Here is a 20,284-nt window from a genome sequence, read left to right on the forward strand (position 1 = left end):
AGAGACATGGTTTCACTGTATTAGCCAGAATGGCCTCGATCTCCTGACCTCATGATCCACCTGCCTCGGCCTCCCAAAGTGCTGGGATTACAGGTGTGAGCCACTGCACCCGGCCCCCTTTTTTTTTTTCCTGAGACCAAGTCTTGCTCTGTCACCCGACTGGAGTGCAGTGGCATGATCTCTGTTCACGACAACCTCCGCCACCTCCTAGGCTCAAGCAATTCTCCTGCGTCAGCCTCCTAAGTAGTTGGGACTACAGCTACCCACCACCACGGCCAGCTAATTTTTATATTTTTAGTAGCAATGGGGTTTCACCATGTTGGCCAGGCTGGTCTCGAACTCCTGACCTCAAGTGATCTACCCGCCTCAGCCTCCTAAAATGCTGAGATTACAGGCGTGAGTCACCGTGCCCAGCCTTGCTAGTATTATTTTATTAGTTCTTAAAAACACAATTTATCTGAGGCCACCTGTCCCGCCTGAATCCTATGCCACCACCTCCTAATTTATGGCAGTTGTTAAATCTGTTGAAACATTAATGTTGTTTTTCTTTTAAAATTTTTATTTATATAGAGACAGGATCTCACTTCGTTGCCCAGGCTGGAGTGCAGTGATGCAATCTTGGCTCACTGCAGCCTGAAAGTACTGGGCTCAAGCAATCCTCCTGCCTCAGCCTCCCAAGTAACTGAGATTACAGGCATGCGCCACCATGCCTGGCTAATTTTCTTACTTTTTGTAGAGACAGGGTCTCACCATGTTGCCAGGCTGGTCTCAAACTCCTGGGCTCAAGAGATCTTCCCACCTCGGCCTCCTGAGTAGCTGGGACTGCAGGCGCATGCCACCATGCCTAACTACTTTTTTTTTTTTCCTGTAGAGACGGGGTCCTACATATTGCCCAGGCTAGTCTCGAACTCCTGACTCAAGCAGTCCTCCCACCTCAGCCTCCCAAAGTGCTGGCATTACAGCTGTGAGCCTCTGCACCTGGCCTACTTTAACGTTTTTCCAATGAATACTTTAAATAAATAAGGAAATACATATATGTGATTGGAGAATTTTGTTATTGAAATAGAAATGCTAGTAGCCTTAACATGGAATCCTACTCTTAAGGTTCTTGTGGCAGGCACACTAAGTTCTAGAATTCCCCTCCCCTAAGTGTGTTTTCTTTGCCACACAGTTTTACCTGCTTCGTATTCCCTGAATGTGCTGTGTACCCTCAAGCCCCTGCAACTTAGCTGATGCTTTTTGTCACCCAAGATGCCCTTGTCCGTTTTTTCTCTCTGGCTGATACTTCTGTCACAACTCAGCAGTCCCATGGTTTTTTTCCCTTTTGAAATTATTTCCGGCCACAAAGCCAGAGTTAGATGCCAATTCTTTTCATGTCTCTCCATATTCACATAACACCCTGTGCATAACTTTCTTAGAGTACTTACTAAATTGAATTTTAATGATGGGTTTTAACTGTCCTCTCCCTACCTCTTCTCTCTCGATGTTCAGTGTTTGGTACATTCTAGAGGCTCTTCTTATGTAAATATTTACAGAAGAAGAAATACAGAGCTGCTGCCTTTGGAGTTGAATATTTAATCCCTGATCCTTCAGCAGCAGGAAGATGGAAACCATTAGGTGAGGGGAGCATTCCTGGCTAGGCTCGCACTACCCTGGAGGAGGCTGTTGTAAGAGTTATATTGGAGGGCCGGGTGCGGTGACTTAAACCTGTAATCCCAGCACTTTGGGAGGCCAAGTCGGGTGGATCACCTGAGGTAAGGAGTTTGAGACCTGCCTGGCCAATATGGTGAAACCCTATGTCTACTAATAATACAAAAATTAGCCAGATGTGGTGGCAGGCACCTGTAATCCCAGCTGCTCGGGAGGCTGAGGCAGGAGAATAGCTTGAACCTGGGAGGCAGAGGTCGCAGTGAGCCAAGATGGTGCCACTGCACTCCAGCCTGGGCAACAGATCAAACTTAAAAAAAAAAGACGTGCACACACACACCACACACACACACACACACACACTGCTGCTCTGAGTAAGCGAGCCCAAATCGAAGTACAGAGTACTATGAGGTGAAATTGAAATGTATAACATACCTTATTTCTTTAATTGAATTTTGGCAGGTGTTTTTCTTTTAGTGGAATAAAATAGTATTGTACTTTTCAGCGTTTGCACTATTTATATATGCTATGCAGATGTATCTTTCTATAATCTGTTACATATGGAGAGAGTATTCAAATCATACATATTTTGAAATTCATTTTTTCCCATAGTGCTGAGCAAAGGTCATTTATTATTATTACACTCTAAGTTCTAGGATACATGTGCAGAACGTGCAGGTTTGTTACATAGGTATGACAAGTGCCATGGTGGTTTGCTGCACCCATAAACCCGTCATCTACATTAGGTATTACTCCTAATGCTGTCCCTCTGCTAGCCCCCCATCCCCTGACAGGCACCAGTGTGTGATGTTCCCCTCCCTGTGTCCATGTATTCTCATTGTTCAGCTCCCACTTACGAGTGAGAAAATGTGGTGTTTGGTTTTCTGTTCCTGTGTTCGTTGATTCTGCATTGTCCTTGAAACTACATTTCAAAGACACAATCTTTGTTATTGTACTGTAAATGCATAAACTCAATCAGAAGCAAAGAAACATATTTAGGATGACATGCAAATTTATTATATACCTCAAAAAGCATTACTATTAGCACTATTAATTGGCTTTAAAACTACCATTGAACAGTGACGTATTTGGGATTTCTGTCAGTAACACAAATCGATTGTTTCTTATGTCACACTATATATTATATGGTGTCTTTACCTTTCAGCAAAAGTTGTTTTTTTTATCAAGAACTTGACAGTGGGGTCCAGGCACAGTGGCTCACACCAGTAATCCTAGCACTTTGGGAGGGCTGATTGCTTGAGTCCAGGAGTTCAAGACCACCTTATGACTCATTTATTACCTGATTGAACCTTTAATTTTTTTCTAGAAAGAGCTAACCAGTGATATTATATTGATACTTTTAACCCACCTTGATTGATATGTATTACCTTTTTTAATGTGTTTGTTTTACTTATCTAGAAAAACACACCTCGACAGATACATCACTGTTTGTTAAAGGAAACCAAGCCTGAAGTGGAAGTCTAACACGTGAGGATGCAGAATTGATTCAAAATGGGAACAACAAGTGATGAGATGTCGTCTGTGGAACAGACCTCGTCCTCTTCTCTAAACCCCCTGTGTTTTGAATGTGGCCAGCAGCACTGGACAAGAGAAAACCACTTATACAACTACCAGAACGAAGTGGATGATGACCTAGTCTGCCATATTTGCCTTCAGCCTCTGCTGCAGCCGCTAGACACACCCTGTGGACATACATTCTGCTACAAGTGCCTCAAAAACTTTTTACAAGAGAAAGATTTCTGTCCATTGGACCGGAAAAGACTTCATTTTAAGTTGTGCAAGAAGTCTAGTATTCTAGTTCATAAACTCCTAGACAAATTGTTAGTTTTATGTCCATTTTCTTCCGTGTGCAAAGATGTAATGCAACGCTGTGATCTGGAGGCACATCTCAAAAACAGGTAAGCAAAACATATGAAAGAAGTAACTCCAGATTGTATAAAAAGGTGGTTGAAATGAACATAAGAACTTGTTTAAAACAAAACAAACCAAAGCACTAGTAAGTAAATGGGCAAATCAAGTACAGAAGAGATTTAATAAATAAGCTGTATGGAACAGTATTTAACATTATTTATCAAAAATATGAATACAAAAACTACAGTGAGGAAGTGCTATTTTATACCTGTTAATGTTTCTGCTGCTGTAATAGAAACCAATATATTCAAATGGATGACAGGATATTATGATAGATTCTTTTTATAAGGCAATTTGATAGTTTGTTTTTAAAAACTGTATAAATGTATATCTTTTATCTAGCATATTATCCTAAGGAAATAATCTAAAAGAAGAAAAAATTGTATGTAAATATGTTCAGTGCAACATTGTGCATAGTTTGGTAAATTGGGATCTATTATTTAAAAGTGGGGAGGGGTTAAAAAATACTATGCACATAAACTCAGTGGGATATTATGCAGCCAATAAAAATAATTTTGTTGCAATATGGAAATAAATACATGATTTTATTTGCTAAGATCTTGTGAAGATTCTGGGTTCAGGGACTAGACTGAACAAGAACTAGGAGTTGGAAAACTAAATATTTAGTGGGAACTTCTGTTCTAATAAAAGCTTTTTAAAAGGTTAAGTAATTTATTTAGCTGTTTGGTGAGTTTTATGATTTGATTTTGGTGAAAGACTTGATCTTTAACTTAGGAAGAGTTACAGTATAAGTCATTTGTGTAGAATCACATAAAATGGCAGAAATAAATACTGATTTCTAAATTTCAAGTTAAGCCAGTTGTACAGTAAATCTGCAGTAATCTCAAGTGCTGTGAAAAACAATGCACACTACATCATACTGGACTTAGATGTAAGAGTGTAAGTCTGATATAGAATGGCTTGCTATTACACTCACACATAAAATCATAGACTTGAAGGAGATTAATCCCCTTCATTTTATGAATAAGGAGACTGAGTCACAAAAATTTAGAGTTAGCTAATGCTATAGTTAGACTCAAGCTTTACTGTTCTTGTTTACTATTCTAATAAAAAGTTTCATTCATGTGCCCATGAAATACACATTCAATCTGTATCAACAAATTGTTGATATTTATTTCTAAACATCAGATTTAATTAAGACATGAGAAACAAGGGAGAAAACCGAGATGTTATTAAAATGTTAGAAACATTTAGATTTATAGAGTGCTTAAATCTAAACTGTGCTGTCTAAAACTAGGAGGTAAGATAGAGTAGGATAGACAGACTTTTGAAAATGCGTATAATAATGTAACATTACATTTTTTTATATCTTCTGTAACCAGCAAGCATAGAATCTGAACATGATGGCAGAGGCCTCCTGGAAACTAATACTGGTCTTTTGAATATACTAGTCTGAGTCAGGACTAGTTACAGCTGAAGAATATTTCAGGCTGCTTCTTTCAGTAGATCTGTTCTTTTCAGGGTATAGGCTTCTTTTCTAACTTTTATAAACATCAGTTATGAGATGTTAGAGGAACTGAATGAAGTGTCAGTTCAGTTACGACTTTGAGAGCTGAAAGATAACAGTTTCACAGATTTTTAGGAATATTCCTTTAATTAACATGCATTCAAGAATTTAATTTGCAGTGGAAGTATTGCTAGTGTTTCTTATCAAACCATTTATAATGCGAATGTTAAAAACCTTGGGAATTGCCGACTGCCCTTTCATTTACATGTTAGTAAAGGCTAAGCAGTTATATCCAGTTGAAGGTTTCATTTTCCAGGTGTGCTTATTAATATCGAAGTTACCAATTTTATCATTTCCAAAGTATCTTAGGCCTGTAGTATGAAAGATACAATGAAAAGATGGATGATTGGAAAAGGTGGTGGTTTGCCTGATACAGACAGCTAAGAGTGATTATTGAGTATATAAATGTAAAAAAATTATAAAATGTAATATGATTTTTATATGCCATTTGAACAGATATAGTGATGAACAGCCTGACCTTTCTCTATTCTCTTGAATAAGAATATTGAAATTTAGGTAGAAATGTATATTATACAACATTCAACCCTAAATAATGTAGTTCATTTGTTTATTCAGCAAATATTGATAATCTGCTGTGTGCCAGATGCTTTTCTAGGTGTTGGGTAGTGTCTGCAAGTTAGAATCTAATGCTGGGTTGTAGATTTCTTTAGAAACAGAACCATGTCTTTAGTCTTTCAGTTTATTTGCCCAAAGTTGACAGTCATCTCATGTTAGTCCAATTAAATTGTTGATCTGTGTTGCAGTTATTCATTGCTGAGAAACTAACCACCCCAGACATACTGACATAAAACAACAAGCATTTGTTGATTATGTGAGTCAGGATGCAGACAGGATGCAACAGGGATGGCTTGTCTCTGCTATCTCTATGTGTGCCACAACTGGGAAAGAGCCAAAAGCCAGGGACTGCAGCAGTTGTAACTGGAGAGTCTACTTCCAAGATGGTTTCTTCATTCACATTTCTGGCACCTTGATGGGAACAACTCGGTGTGTGAGACTTGTCAGCTGGAGAGGCTAGTGGTTCAGTGTCTAGTAGGCTGCATGGCCTCATATGATCTAGCCTTGAAGTTGCCTGGCATCCCTTCTCTGTTGGAAGCGTCGTAAGCCCAGCCATATCTAAGGAAAGGGGACATAGGTTTCACCTTGTGATGGGAAGTCAAAAAAATTTGCAGCCATGTTCTAAAACCAACATAAACTGGCAAAAAGAATGATATTATGAGGCACAGAATATGATTACTATGACTATTTGTGGCTTCTCAGTATACAAATCTCACTTGTTAGAAATTCATAAGTCTGTAAGTTTCATTGAAATTCATAGAATTTTAGCATCAGCAACAATGAGTCATTGTATAAAAGTTGCATGGCTGTCATGTGCCTTTGTTCTTGAGCTTTTAGGGTTTACAGGAATCTCTTAATTATTGGTAGAAATAGAACATTAGCAGTAGTTTGCATAAATTTGATAATTTCACATTTAAGTTCACCTTCCTATTTGAATGAAATTCTGCTCTTAACAAATGTGTTTTGATTTGAGAAGAGCAAACATTTTTCTCCTACGGATAAAATATTTATGAAAGATGAATATTTTTAAATAAAATTACTGTTTTTAACTGATTACATATGAGGGAAACGAATTTTAAGAGACATGGACAGTCTCTATCTGAACAGAGAAATAAAGCCTTTGAAAAATATTCCACATGTTATACTAAATATGTAACATTTTAATCGTTTCTTTGAAATTCTGCCAAGCAACATCAGCTATATAGCATTCCTCCTGCCCTCTACCACTCATCTCCAACCCACCCTTAACGATTTAACATTTAAGGCTCTGGTAATTGCAAGTGCTAATTGTTGTTGTTTCTAAATTGTGTGTTTGTGCCCTAGTTTATGGCAAAGTTCAGAATTACTTTTCTTTTCCTCTTAAAAATTACAATTTAATGTCATTATAAAAAGTTTACAATAGAAAACCTTTAAAGAAGCCTCTTTCCTTGCTGAGACCTTTTCTTGTTCATGAGATGGTTATGAAACCTTAAGTTCAAGTTGTTCAACCCATGCCACATGCAACCCAGGAAGGCTTTTGGGATTTTTATTTTTTTCTTTTTTAAGCTCATCAGCTATCTTTAGTGTTAATGTATTTTATGTGTGGACGAAGACAATTCTTCTTCCCCTGTGGCCCAGGGAAGCCAAAAGATTGGACACCCCTGCTTTAGATGATGGTCTGAGAAAATAGAAAAAAAAGGGATCAGGGTAGGCTGAGGCATGATTGCACTTTTAAATTCACAGTTTAACTTGGAAGGAAGTTTGTGTTTAGCACATTCTTACCGGTATTGTTTTTTCATGTATAGTGTGAAAAAGCAGATAATATGTATTTACAAGTCATGTATATGGTAAGGGTCTGGTATCCAGAATATATAAAGAACTCTTAGAAATGAAAAGATAAATCCAATTTTAAATGGGCAAAGGATTTGAATAGATGTTTCTGCAAAGATATTCAAATGGCCAATAAGCAGGTGACATGCTCAACATCATTAGTTCATTTTTACATTGGATTATTTGTCTTTTTTGTTAAGTTGTAAGAATTTTCTGTGTGTTCTGGATACTAGGCCCTTATCAAATATATGATTTGCATATATTTTCTCGCGTTCTGTCAATTGTCTTTGCACTTTCCTGCATCCTTTAAAGAACCAATAACTAATTTTTATGAAGTTCGTTGTTGTTTGCTTATGCTTTTGGTGTTGTATCTAAGAAAACATTGCCCAATTCAAGGTCACAAAAATTTACATGTATGTTTTCTTCTAAGAGTTTTCTAGTTTTGTCTCTTATAATTCAGTTTTTGATCCATTTTGAATTAATTGCAATGGGAAATCATAATGTGTATTGTTCAATCCTTTAAATTTTATTGAGGCCTTTTTTTTTTTTGGAGACATCATCTCACTCTGTCACCCAGGCTAGAGTGAAGCGGTGCAATCTTGGCTCACTGCAACCTCCACCTCCTGGGTTCAAGTGACTCTTGTGCCTCAGCCTCCTGAGTAGCTGGGACTACAGGCACACTCCACCACACCCAACTAATTTTTTTTTTGGTTTTTGTATTTTTAGTAGAGATGGGGTCCTGCCATATTACACCAGTCTTGTCTCAAACTCCTGAGCTCAGGTGATCCTCCACCTAGACCTCCCAAAGAGGTAGGATTACAGGCATGAGCCACCATGCCCAGCCTTGATGCCTTTTTAAAAATGGCCTAGCACATGGTCTGTCTTGGAAAGTGTCCTGTGTGTACTTGGGAATAATGTGTATTCTGCTGTTAATGGATGGAGTGCTCCTTATCTCTATTGGGTCTCACTGGTTTATAGTGTTAAAGTGTCTATTTTCTGGTTCCATGTCTAGTTGTTCTATTAGTATTGAAAGTCAAGTATCAAAAGCTTTATTGTTGATTTGTCTGTTTCTCTCTGTTTTGTCATTTTTTACTTATGTGTTTTGGGGCCGTTTGGTACATTTCTGTTTATAATTGGCGTATCTTGTTATGTTTTTCTGTCTTTTGGTTTATTTATGTCTTGGAATCTGAAGTGTGTCTGTTGTAGACAGTTGGATTATGTTTCTTACTGCCCATTCTGCTAGTCACTGACTTTTTATTGGGATGCTTAATTCATGTAATTTAATGTAATTACTGATAAGGTAGGCTTTACATTTACCATTTTGCTGTTTGTTTCTATATGTCTTATTTCTTTTTTCCTCCATTTCTTCCATTTGTGTTAAATATTTTTAATATGCTATTTTAATTCCCCTGTCATTTCTTTTAATTAAAATTATTTTCTTAGTGGTTACGCTGGGGCTTACAGTTAACATCCTAGTTTGTAATAGTCTAGTTCAAATGAATACCAGCTTCATTTTCACTAATGAATTAGTCAGGGATCTCTAAGGAAACAGAACCAATATATGAGAAATTGGCTGACGTGATTATGGAGTCTGAAAAATTACACATTCTGCTGTCTGCAAGCTGGCAACCCAGGGAAGTCAGTAGCATGATTCAGACCTTGTCAGTCAGAAGATCTAGAACCAGGAGAGCCAGTGATCCCAGTCTGAGGGCAGAAGATGGGATGTCACAGCTCAAGCAGGAAGGCAGGAAAATAAGGAAGGAATTTCTCCTTCCTCCACCTTCTGTTTTCTTCAGGCACTCAAAGGATTGAATGATGCAACCACATTGGGGAGGGCAATCTCCCTTATACTTTTCCGAGTCCACTGATTCACATGCTCTTCTCAGCTAGAAACGGCCTCTCAGACACACCCAGAAACAATGTTTAATCTGGATACCCCATGGCCCACTCAGTTGACACAGGAAATTAACCATCACAAGTAGTATACAAAAACTTTCATTCTCTCTCCCCTCCTGTGTGCTATTATTGTTATACAAGTTATATCTTAACACATTATATGCCCATCAGCACAGAATTATTGCTTTATATTTTTTCTTTTAAATCAGATAAGAGTAAAAGAATTACAAACCAAATAAAATATTTCAATACTGTACTGACGCTCTTCATTTTTCACGTGAACTTGAGTTACTGTTTAGTGTTCTTTCACATCAGCCTGATGGACTTCTTTTAGTGTTTCTTGCAGGTTAAGCATGCTACGAACAAACATTTTGTTTTTACCTAGGAATGTCTTAATTTCTCTTTTATTTTTGAAGTCTGCTGGATATAGACTTCTTGGTTGAGAGTTTCCTCTCCTTCTCTGTCTCCCCTTTCCTCAGAACTTTGAGTATGTCATCCCACTGCCTTCTGGTCTCCATGGTTTCTGAAGAGAAATCAGCAGATACTATTGAGGATCTTTTCCTTGTGATGAGCTGTTCCTCTCTTACTGTTTTCGAGATTCCTTATCTTTGACTTTCAACAGTTTTATTAGGAGGTGTCTAAGTGTGTATATCTTCTGGTTTTCCTATTGGAGTTTATTAAGCTTCTTGGATGTGTAGATAAATGTTTTTCATCAAATTTGGGAAGATTTTGGCCGTTATTTCTTCAAATATTCTTTCTACTCCTTTCGCTCTCTCTCCTTTTGGAACTCTCATTATGTGTATGTTTATTCTCTTAATAGTATCCCACAAGACCATGAGGTTCTGTTTTTTTTTTTTTTTTCTTCTTCTTTCCTGTTCCTCAAACTGGATAATCTCAATTAACCTATCTGCAAGTTTGCCAGTTCTTTCTTCTGATTCATTTCTGCTGTTGAACTTCTAGTGAATTCTTCTTTCTTTTTTCTTTTTTTTTGAGACAGAGTTTTGCTCTTGTTGCACAGGCCGGAGTGCAATGGCGCAATCTCAGCTCACTGCCACTTCTGCCTTCCGTGTTCAAGCGATTATCCTACCTCAGCCTCCCAAGTAGCTGAGATTACAGGCATGTGCCACCACACCTGGCTAATTTTGTATTTTTAGTAGAGATGAAGTTTCATCACATTGGTCAGACTGGTCTTGAACTCCTGACCCCAAGTGATCTACCCGCCTTGGCCTCCCAAAGTGCTGGGATTAAAGTACCCAGCCATGCATTCTTTTTCATTAAACTTTTTAACTCCAGAATTTCTATTTGGTTCTTTATTATGACTTATTGTTTCTTTATTGATATTTTCTTTTTGATAAGGCATCATTCTCATATTTTTCTTTAGTTCTTTAGGTATGGTTTCCTTTACTTCTTTGAACATATCTAAAATAGGTGATGTAAGTTATTGTCTGATAAAGCTAATGCCTGGTCTTCCTTAGGGATAGTTTCTGTTAGCTGCTTTTTTTTTCCCCCTGCGAATGAACTGTACTTGTTTCTTTGAGTGTTTCTTAATTTTGTATTGAACAGTGGACATTTTAAATAATATAATGTGGCAACTCAGATAACTAGATTCTTCTCCTTCCTGAGGACTTGTTATTGTTGTTGTTTGTTGTTTGTTTGCTACGTGACTCTTATGAACTAATTCTGTAAAATCGCTGCTCATTTTGTGTACTGGAAGGCTAATGATTGGACCAATAATTCTTTAAATGCCTGAGATAAAAAAAAAAAACCCCATTTTTCATAGGGGTTCTGTGTGCATGGTGGGACATGCAGCAGCCTCAACACTCAGGCCACTCACAGCTCCACCTTAGCCTACACGCGCAGCCCTGAACATAGCTGAACCTCTGTGGATGTTTCATTCCCTGGCTCTTCCTTTTAAACATTCTGGTTAGCCTTTTATTTGTCTTCAGGCAGGCACAATCTTCAGCAATTACCTCTGATTTTTTTTTTTTTTTTAAACAAATGCTAAACAAATGCTCCCAATGAAAAGGAAGTTTGTCCTGGTTGAGCTCTGAGTCAAGTCAAGTCAAGACAGACACACAGTCATGCAGGAAGCAAGTATAGGGAAAAAAAATAGAAGAAAAAAGACAAGCACACAATAGGGGAAGCATAGACAGGTCATTTAATAACAGATCTCTGGGAATGGGGCTTTGAAGGCTCTCCAGTCTTTGAAGGCTCTTCCAGTGTCAGCCAGCCTCCTGATTTCCACTGTGATGTGAGCTGTTGCTTTTCCAATATTCTGGGGAGGTGAGGATGGGAATAGGGTAAACTCAAATGCCACAAAGCTCTCTTTTTTTTACTGAGAGTCAGCCATTTTTCTTGAACAAATGTTCTCCCAACTGCTGTAATTCTTTGGCTAATTTCCAGAGTTCAGAAATGGTTGGTTCTGACAGTTTCTTCCAGTGTTCTTACTGCTTTTATGGAGGAGAGACTTTTCAGATATTCTTATTCTTAATTCACCATTTTCACTGATATGACTTGAACTTTTGTTTATTCCCTAGCTATTTTTATCATTTTTCTTGATTCTGAGGTGCTCACGTTCTTTCAGCGTCATTAAATACCTGGCATTGTACAGTGGTTAGTATGCATTGTTTTATTTTGTTCCTGCTGCACTACCACCCCCGCCACTACTAATGCTAGTACTACTGACAATAATAGAGTGTGTTGTTACACCATGTGTTTCCTCGTGTGAACTAGCTCATATGCAGTTGTTATCAGGTAATGATGTCACTATAGCATACATCAAATTAGTCCATATGTAATTTTTCCTTTATGAGGAGAGCCAGAATAGTGGGAATAGAAGAATAACCTTCAGCAGGAAAGGAAAAATCCCTATTTGGGCCTTGGCTGCTGCAAGAGCATTTTGATTTAAATACTTTAAGAAAATTAAAAAACACACCTACATGTCCAGATCCCTCCGTCAGGAGGTGCAGCCCTCAGCCCATGGCAGGTTGCACTGCCTCAGCACCCCACTGTCTCAGAGCTCCGCTTCCGTCTGTATGGTCTCAGCATGTGCCCACCTCAGTCTAATTAGATGTCGCATGCTGTTCTGTTGTTTTTATTTATTTTTGATAGCCTCTGTACTACTCTTCTGCTACACTGAGTCACCTGCCTGAATAAACCAAGTCACCTCCCCCAATGCAATTTCAGTTTGTGTTCTTAAATGCTCCATTTCCAAAGATGCATAGGTTTTTGTTTTTCTAATTTCTCTTTTTTGATGATCACTAAGACCCTTCTAGCCCCAACGTTCTGTGATTGTGTTTCTAGGTACAAGTTTTTGGAAGACATTCAATTTATATTTTCCCAAGGCCTAGAAAAAGAATACCATATGAATGAATTTAGTGTGATACACTGGAAAGAACAGAAGCTAGAAGCCTTTGAAGTCAGATCTGAGTTTGGATTATGGTTCTGCAGTTTAATAGCTGTGTGAGATTGGCTTAGTTGGTTAAGTCTCAAGTTTCCCATTTGTTAAATGAGGATAACAGAGTAATTATGAGGATTTAATGAAATAATGTATATAAAGGTTGTTACATAAGTGATTGGCACAAATTAGGCACGCCACAAATGTTGAGTTTTTCGTTTCTGTTTTAGTTCCATGTACTTGCAACATGAGGGATGATGGCTCTGAGTTGTCTGTAGTCATGAGCTTTTTTCTGTCCAAGCCTGCTCTGATCTGCTCATTCCCTAATAGTTTTTTTAAAATATAGCTTTATTGAGGTGTATTTCACATATTATAAAATTCACCTATTTTATAAATTCATTATAAATTGCCCACTTTAAATAAATTCGCTTTAAATAAATACACTAAATTCAGTGCTATGTAGTGTATTCACAGAATTATGTGACCATCATCACAATCCAATTTTTAGAACATTTTCAGCATGCCTAAAAGAAACCCAATACCCATTAGCAGCCATTTCCTGTTCCCTGATACATAGGTTTGTAGTGTCTACCCCAACTCTTTTTTTCCTTTAAGCCCTGTTGCGGTTTTTTGTAGAATGCATATATTATGTTAAAAGAAATGTTTGTCGTATAATCTGGGCTTTTGCCCTCATCAGTGAAAGTGTTCTTTCTAAGGTTACCTTCTAATTGCCAAGTCAACCAACACTTTTTGGTCCTTATTTTATTTGCCATTTCTGTGACCATTTGCACTATTGGTCACTTTTTGTTATTGTTGACACACTTATCTCCCTGGTTAAGTTTCCACTCTTTGTCTCATAATCTCCTTCTCTGGAGTTGTTCAATCTTATCTACTCAGCTGGTCCATCTCATTTAAATATGGGTTTTCCCAAAGGTGCTATCTATAGCCTTCCTCTTCTAATGCTGAGTGACACAATTTTTCCATATTTTTACATGATATCATTCTTAATATTTTTCTTAGTTCCTGTTAGCAGTTTGCTGTCTCACTGGGAATGTAAGTATACCTGTTACTTTATCTCTCTAACAACTTTAGCTTTTCCTTTTAAAAGTTATTTTTGGGTTTAATAACTATAAGATAGGCCTTATAATTATTTCGTTTGCGAAGGTATAGAGTTGTTACCTAGACTGATTCCCAGGTGTACATAATCTGTTTGTATTTCCTCTTCAGTTCCTGTTCCTGGTTCATTTTTTCCATTGAAGACAAGCTAGTCTTGTGTAGATATTTGTGTATGATGTGATTTTGTAAATTAAATCTTTACCTGTCTTTTCAGTCATATTATTTTTATGGTCCAACTTTTGCCTCAACTTTTCTTTGAATAAAATATTTTAAAAATATATTTCGAATGAAACCTGCTTACTTGACAAAAGTAATTTTTTTCATCATCTAATTTTCAAAAATACTTGTCAGGCCCTTGCAAGAGCATTCCCTGGAGTGCTGTACAGCAACACGAGAAGAAAACCATTTGTCCCCCTTCTTAACAAGGTGTAGAACAAACAGGAAATGAGAGAAAGGTGAATAAAGACATTTCCTAGTGAATCCCTTTCAAGAACTTGAAATCCGGGATTTAAAAGAAATCTTTAGTTCAGGAGTGAAAATGTATTACTTTTATAGTTAAGCAACAGCTTTTAGTTTTAACTGAATTGAGTTCTGTACTTCATTGTGTTAGAAATTTTGGATTTTTAAAAATACTGTTGAGTGAAGGTCTGCAACCCTCGGCATAAGGTCTGTGGTCACCCATCCTACCACGCGCTACTGTAGCTATTTACAGCCAAAGCAGGTGGCATCTGTAGTCGTGGTAGGCCTCGAGTCTACGTGTGTCCAGCCTTCCTTCACTAATCTTGTCCTCCTCCCATCCTTCAAACTAGGCGTTATTAGGCACTGTCCAACAAGGTGTCCAGTGGAAAGGCACTGGCCCCTTGACATCATTTTTAATATTTGTTATATAGAGCCTTTATTTAAATATTTCCTTGATTGTAAGTTTAAAAATTAAGCATCCATCTGCTCCTTTTGTTTGCTTAAATAAGTAGAAACAAAGAGGTTAACAGTTGTGATTTCTGGGTGTTTATGTAAGCTTCCCAAGTACTTGGAATATGTTCTTCAGTTTATATAGCATATCAATAATTCTATTGAAATTCTAATTTCACAAACTAGGAGGCATATTTTTCTTTCCATGTCTATCATAAAATAAATTACATGGGTCTTTCCTGTGCCTTCCTGTAAGTTGTAAAGCTTCAGATGTCTCACTACCCACTAATTAACGAGCGTGTCTTGTGTCTGTGAAGAGTGTAGAAGCATGGTGGCACAATCAAGGTCTAAGTCAGGATGCAACCACTTGTGGGAGAAGACTGCTGATTTCACTGCTGTGGTTAAGCCATTTAACCTGTAAAGGGGTTATATAATCAGAATTTCAGAATAATTCTTGCAGTACAGAGATGACTATGAGGGTGTTTTCTGGTGACAAGTATATACCTGCATACAATTTTTTACTGACATATTCTTTGAGATACATACCAAACCACTGTTCATGCTAATACCTTCTGTTCTTGATTATCTGCTCTATGGAGCAGTAAGAACTTAGTGTGAGTGGAGATTAGGATCAGAACTATGTACTGACTATAGGTACTTCTAGCCTCTGGTTCTGTTTGTGTAGAAGCTGTGGCCACTCTTTTGTTGTGGTACGAGCTATTAGTCTCCCTCCCTATTTTGTTTGTTTGTTTGTTTGTTTTCAAAATCATCTGGAAACCATCTGATAATTCTTTTTCTAGATGTCCTGGAGCTTCTCATCGGAGAGTTGCCCTGGAGAAAAGGAAAACTAGTAGAACTCAGGCGGAGATTGAGAATGAAAATGGGCCCACTATACTAGATCCTGCAGGTACCTTATCTCCAGAAACAGACTGTTTGGGGACAGGCGCAGTGTCTGTGGAGCGGCACTTGACATCAGCGTCTCTTCCCACGTGGAGTGAGGAGCCTGGCCTTGACAACCCTGCCTTTGAGGAGAGCGCCGGAGCTGACAGTATGTGTGCGGCAACTCCTTGTGTGTTTCATCTCTGTTTCCTTTCTTCCCACTACTTGCCCAACATGTACTTTTTTCTTCTTTAAAGAAAAATTTAAAAAATAAAAATAAAACAAACAGAAATAAAAAAAAAACTTTATTGAGATATAATTTATATACGTCATTCACCCTTTTCATTGTACAATTCTAACAGTTTGCATTTTAGAAACAAATCACAAATCTTACCCCAGAGGCGGATGGTTCTAACCCATCCCTTTTCTGTTGCAGTCTGTGAACTCCCTAGTCATTCACATAGTTATTACTGTCTGTGTGTCTGTGTTCAGAAACTTGTTTGCTTCTTGTCATAAGTCAACATCAAGAACTACACAGATGCTTTTCTGTGTCAGGTGCTGTGCTAAACATTTTATATGTATTAGCTATTTAGATGCTTGTAACATTTTAAGTTTGGGTTTTGTTTTCTTCTTTAACAAGAAAATAAGGCTTGAGAGATGAATTGGTCAAGTTTATACAACCAGTAAATGACTGGGTTTGTATGTGACTCCAAGACCGTGCTTCTCACCATTATACACCTCTGGTACCAGCCACTGCTCTATAACCCACTAGGAAGTTAACAGAAGGCCTGTAGTCATGGGTCTTGGGCATATCATGGTAGTGGGGCCTTGATACTTCCTTTTAAAAAGGATTTTCTTTTTCCAAGCTCTACTAAAAATTTGAATTCTGCCTGCTGCAACTATGCACCTTCTTCATTTCCTACGTGTCCGTTCAAGACCCACCGCTTCTTAGGAGCTTGATGTGGCTCCTCTCTCAACACCTGTGCTGTTTCTACGCCACAGAGCGAGTGTTTCCTTTGTACTGCCTTGCATTATGTACAGTTGTTTCGTGGTCCAAACTTTCTCTCGTCAATGAGGACTGGATGACTTTCTTTTCATATTTCCTAATCAAATCACTGTGTTGTCCCTAGTGATCTGATACATAGTAGCTATTTATTACTTACTGATCACTTTTAGTAGAGAAAATTTTTAGATAATCTTAACAACAGATATTTCGTCATTTTGTTTCTTATCTCGTGATACTGCTTAGCTGTTAATCATGTATTAATGTGACATATTTACCTGAAGATAATGAGAATATAAATTGTTGGGTTTTTTTTTTTTTTTATTTTAAACATCTGTTTTTGTCTGTCTCATTTTTAACTTGGCAGCCACACAACAGCCACTTAGTTTACCAGAAGGAGAAATCACTACGATTGAAATTCATCGGTCCAATCCTTACATTCAGTTAGGAATCAGCATTGTGGGTGGCAACGAAACACCATTGATTAACATTGTCATCCAGGAGGTCTATCGGGATGGGGTCATTGCCAGAGACGGGAGACTTCTTGCTGGAGACCAGATTCTTCAGGTATCAGTTTTAATTATTCTGTTAACTTGTGCCTTTTTGTTCTATTCTTAACACTTAAACCTTAGAAAATTGTGCTGTTTTGGAACCTAAGTTATATATAGGTTAGTTTTACTGTTTCTATATGCAGAACATCAGAATTTATCTGTAATTTGTGTTATGTTCCCATATACACAGAGCATTTTTTCTTCCTATCTTAATTTTCAGTCCTGCATGCGATGTGGCTTGGCACATGATCTCAGGCTCGCTGAACTAGCTGGACTCTTCCCTGGGCTGGCTAGCCTCTCCCTGCTTGGACTTCTTGAACGGCTGTTCAAGGGTCACCTTCATCCGTGTTGAAATTATCATCTCATTGGTTTTATTTTACACCCAGTTTTCCCACTCATTACCTTCATTGTTGGATTTATCCTTTTCTCTACAGATTACTAAAATCTAGAGAAGAAGGAACTGTGCAGCACTCGTAATTTATACCACAGATTATAAGATAGAATTCAGAAATCTTGCAGTCATCTCCTATCAACTCCCTAATGCACTCTCCTCAGCAAACACTCTAACTCTGCATTTTCAGTAATCTCCTTCGCTCCCCTTACTGGTTGCCCTTTCAGAAGATGATCTTTAAGAAGAAACAGGTATTCTCCAAAAATAACTAGCGTGGGATAAGATATTTTATTAGAAGGCAAGTTGAGATGAGGGGAGGAGGATGGTAAGAGTTCTACAACACCGGAGTTGATGTTAATACTGGCCTGGACCATTTTCATCATACAAAGGTGATATTAATTGATGCTTAAAAATGGATAACTTCTAGGAGAGAGAAGAAATACTCATGAACAAGAAAAAGTGTCTCCTGTCAACCTAAGCACAGGGATTCCTCTCTCTCCTTGGATTTGTGGTTCAGTCCTTCACCATGAACTGTTGATATCTACCCACTACTTCCATTTTCCTGCCACTTCTTGAGTCTAGGACTTCTCTACTTCATATCTAATTTAGTAGAATACCCCATCATATACTTCTGCCTCCCAGCTCTCCTCCCTTAAATTTGAAACTATCACTGCCAGGTTAATACATCAGTAACCCTGCTTGCCTTGCAAAGATTCAGCTAGGAGGTCAAGTCCAGACTGATTAATAGTCAGGATCCTCCGTGGTCTCTTCTACAACCCGTCTTCTTAATCTCAACTCTTCATTTCAGGCACACCAGCTCATTCATTTCTCATAGCGTTCTAGGCGCTGTACTAGTTGCTGGTGGTACATTTCAGAGCAAAATACTAACCTGTCCTCATGGAATATACAATCCAGTGGAAGAGCCAGACATAGCAATCTTCTTCCTTTCCTGCAAACACCTTATTTTCCCACATTGCAGCCTGTCCTCATCTCATGCACCAGTTTGTTCACCTTCGTCCTTAAAGCTTTTGTTCAGCCATTCTCCCCCATACTGATTCCTCCTACATTAGTTATTATTGACATTCATCACTTTTCTCTTCATCACTTGGCACGTGATCAGTTACAGTGAATTGTTTGAACATTTTACGTATGTAGGCATGATCTAAGGTAATTGCAACCACCCTAATGGTACAGATTATGATATAGATTTCTCATAGCTTATAATAAGTGCTCAGAAAATACTTGCTGAGTCAATAAAAGAGTGAATATGAATATAACATGCTGTTGGGAATAGCCATCTCCTTTATTAGAATGAAAACTTGGTTAGGATTTTTAGTTCTTGAAAATAAATCTCGAGACTTGGGTCTGGGGGAGGCTACAAAGGCAGCCAGGATTGACCCTGCTAGGGATTCTTGGGTTTGGTTTCCACTCCCACTTGTATGCTGCTTTTCATGGTGTATTATTCCTGAAAATAATTAACATCAAGCCCAAAAGCCTTCCTTCATTACCCCTAGTGTGGCTGACACAGACTGAACTTTCAAACAGTGTTTTGTGTTTTTTTTTTTTTGCCACATACTTAGACATAATAGAGGAATACAGGAATATAACTAATCCAGCTTATATAAAATGAGATTCCTGATCCAGTCATAGCTAGCTATTTAGTCATCCTAGCTGCATTTTATGATATTAGTACTCTAGCTGCACAGGCTGGCACAACTTGTAGGGCCCTTGTATTATTTACGTCCTAGCTCCTGACTTGATTTTGCAGAGAGGGACTCTTATAGCTCATTTCCCAGATTCATCCTCCCAGATGTCTTGACACTTTGGCGGTCAGGACCAGGAAAGGCAGATAGTCCTTTTCTGCAGCCCACTGAGTGCTCTTTGACTCTCCCTCTTCTGGGCTTTTTAGCTGAAGTGTAAATGTACACTTATTTTTGTGTTTTGCTACTAGCCCAGTATTGTTACCATATTATACATTTTTCATTCTCTTTTTTAATTTTAAAAGTAAAAACAAATGTTTTTATTTATATTTCTTTGAATATAACTGAGATTCATTTAAGTTTTTTTACTAATACATACATTTCATCAGTGGGCTTGTTTCTATTTTAGAGAATGGTTCATTAACACAACTGAATCTTTAGACCTCAAAAGAGTATAATTATCTGAAATTATCAACCATGTTTTTGGGAATTAATTCAAAGTTATAAAGTCTACATTGTAGAAATTCCACTGCATTATTACTGTTTATGGTAACCTGTATACTAGTAACTCCACTAATGGCAATCTTACATCTAGTTTAATGATTCAAATTGATAAGAAAGGTCTGAGCACCTAACCTGATTAATGCATTCACAAAGGGTCTCTCCTGTTATAGGCCCTGACTTCTGGTTGGCTTTTAACTGGTGTGTTGGAGCCAATACGTAAAGCCACTCCCCTTTCCCACATACGGACTAGTTTTGGTTATTCAAAAGTAAACACTTGGAAGGGAGGCCTCTTTGGTTACCTCCAAGTTTGTATAAGCTGGATAAATATAACACAGTGAGCCAGTTTGAAAATCTTGAAGAGGCAGTAAGATGGTTCGTTTGCAGACCAGAGAGCTAGCTTGCATTTTCATTTTTGCAGACCGTATACATAAGCAGTGTGTGTGGCT

The 20,284-nt window shown here is 37.9% G+C and overlaps 1 protein-coding gene across 2 annotated transcripts in view; it reads left to right on the forward strand.

Moving 5' to 3' along the window:
• Positions 1-20,284, forward strand: part of LNX2 (ligand of numb-protein X 2) — a 75,881-nt gene that overhangs the window by 36,559 nt on the left and 19,038 nt on the right. For both annotated transcript variants that reach the window (XM_033236536.1, XM_033236538.1), the window contains 3 exons: positions 3,067-3,566; positions 15,611-15,858; positions 17,060-17,259. In XM_033236536.1, coding sequence (XP_033092427.1) covers positions 3,160-3,566; positions 15,611-15,858; positions 17,060-17,259 — 855 coding nt within the window. In that variant the 5' untranslated portion in view covers positions 3,067-3,159. The remainder of the gene's footprint in view (positions 1-3,066; positions 3,567-15,610; positions 15,859-17,059; positions 17,260-20,284) is intronic.

This window comes from Trachypithecus francoisi, unplaced genomic scaffold, assembly GCF_009764315.1.
Source record: "Trachypithecus francoisi isolate TF-2019V2 unplaced genomic scaffold, Tfra_2.0 Contig01461, whole genome shotgun sequence".
Lineage (NCBI taxonomy): Eukaryota > Metazoa > Chordata > Mammalia > Primates > Cercopithecidae > Trachypithecus > Trachypithecus francoisi.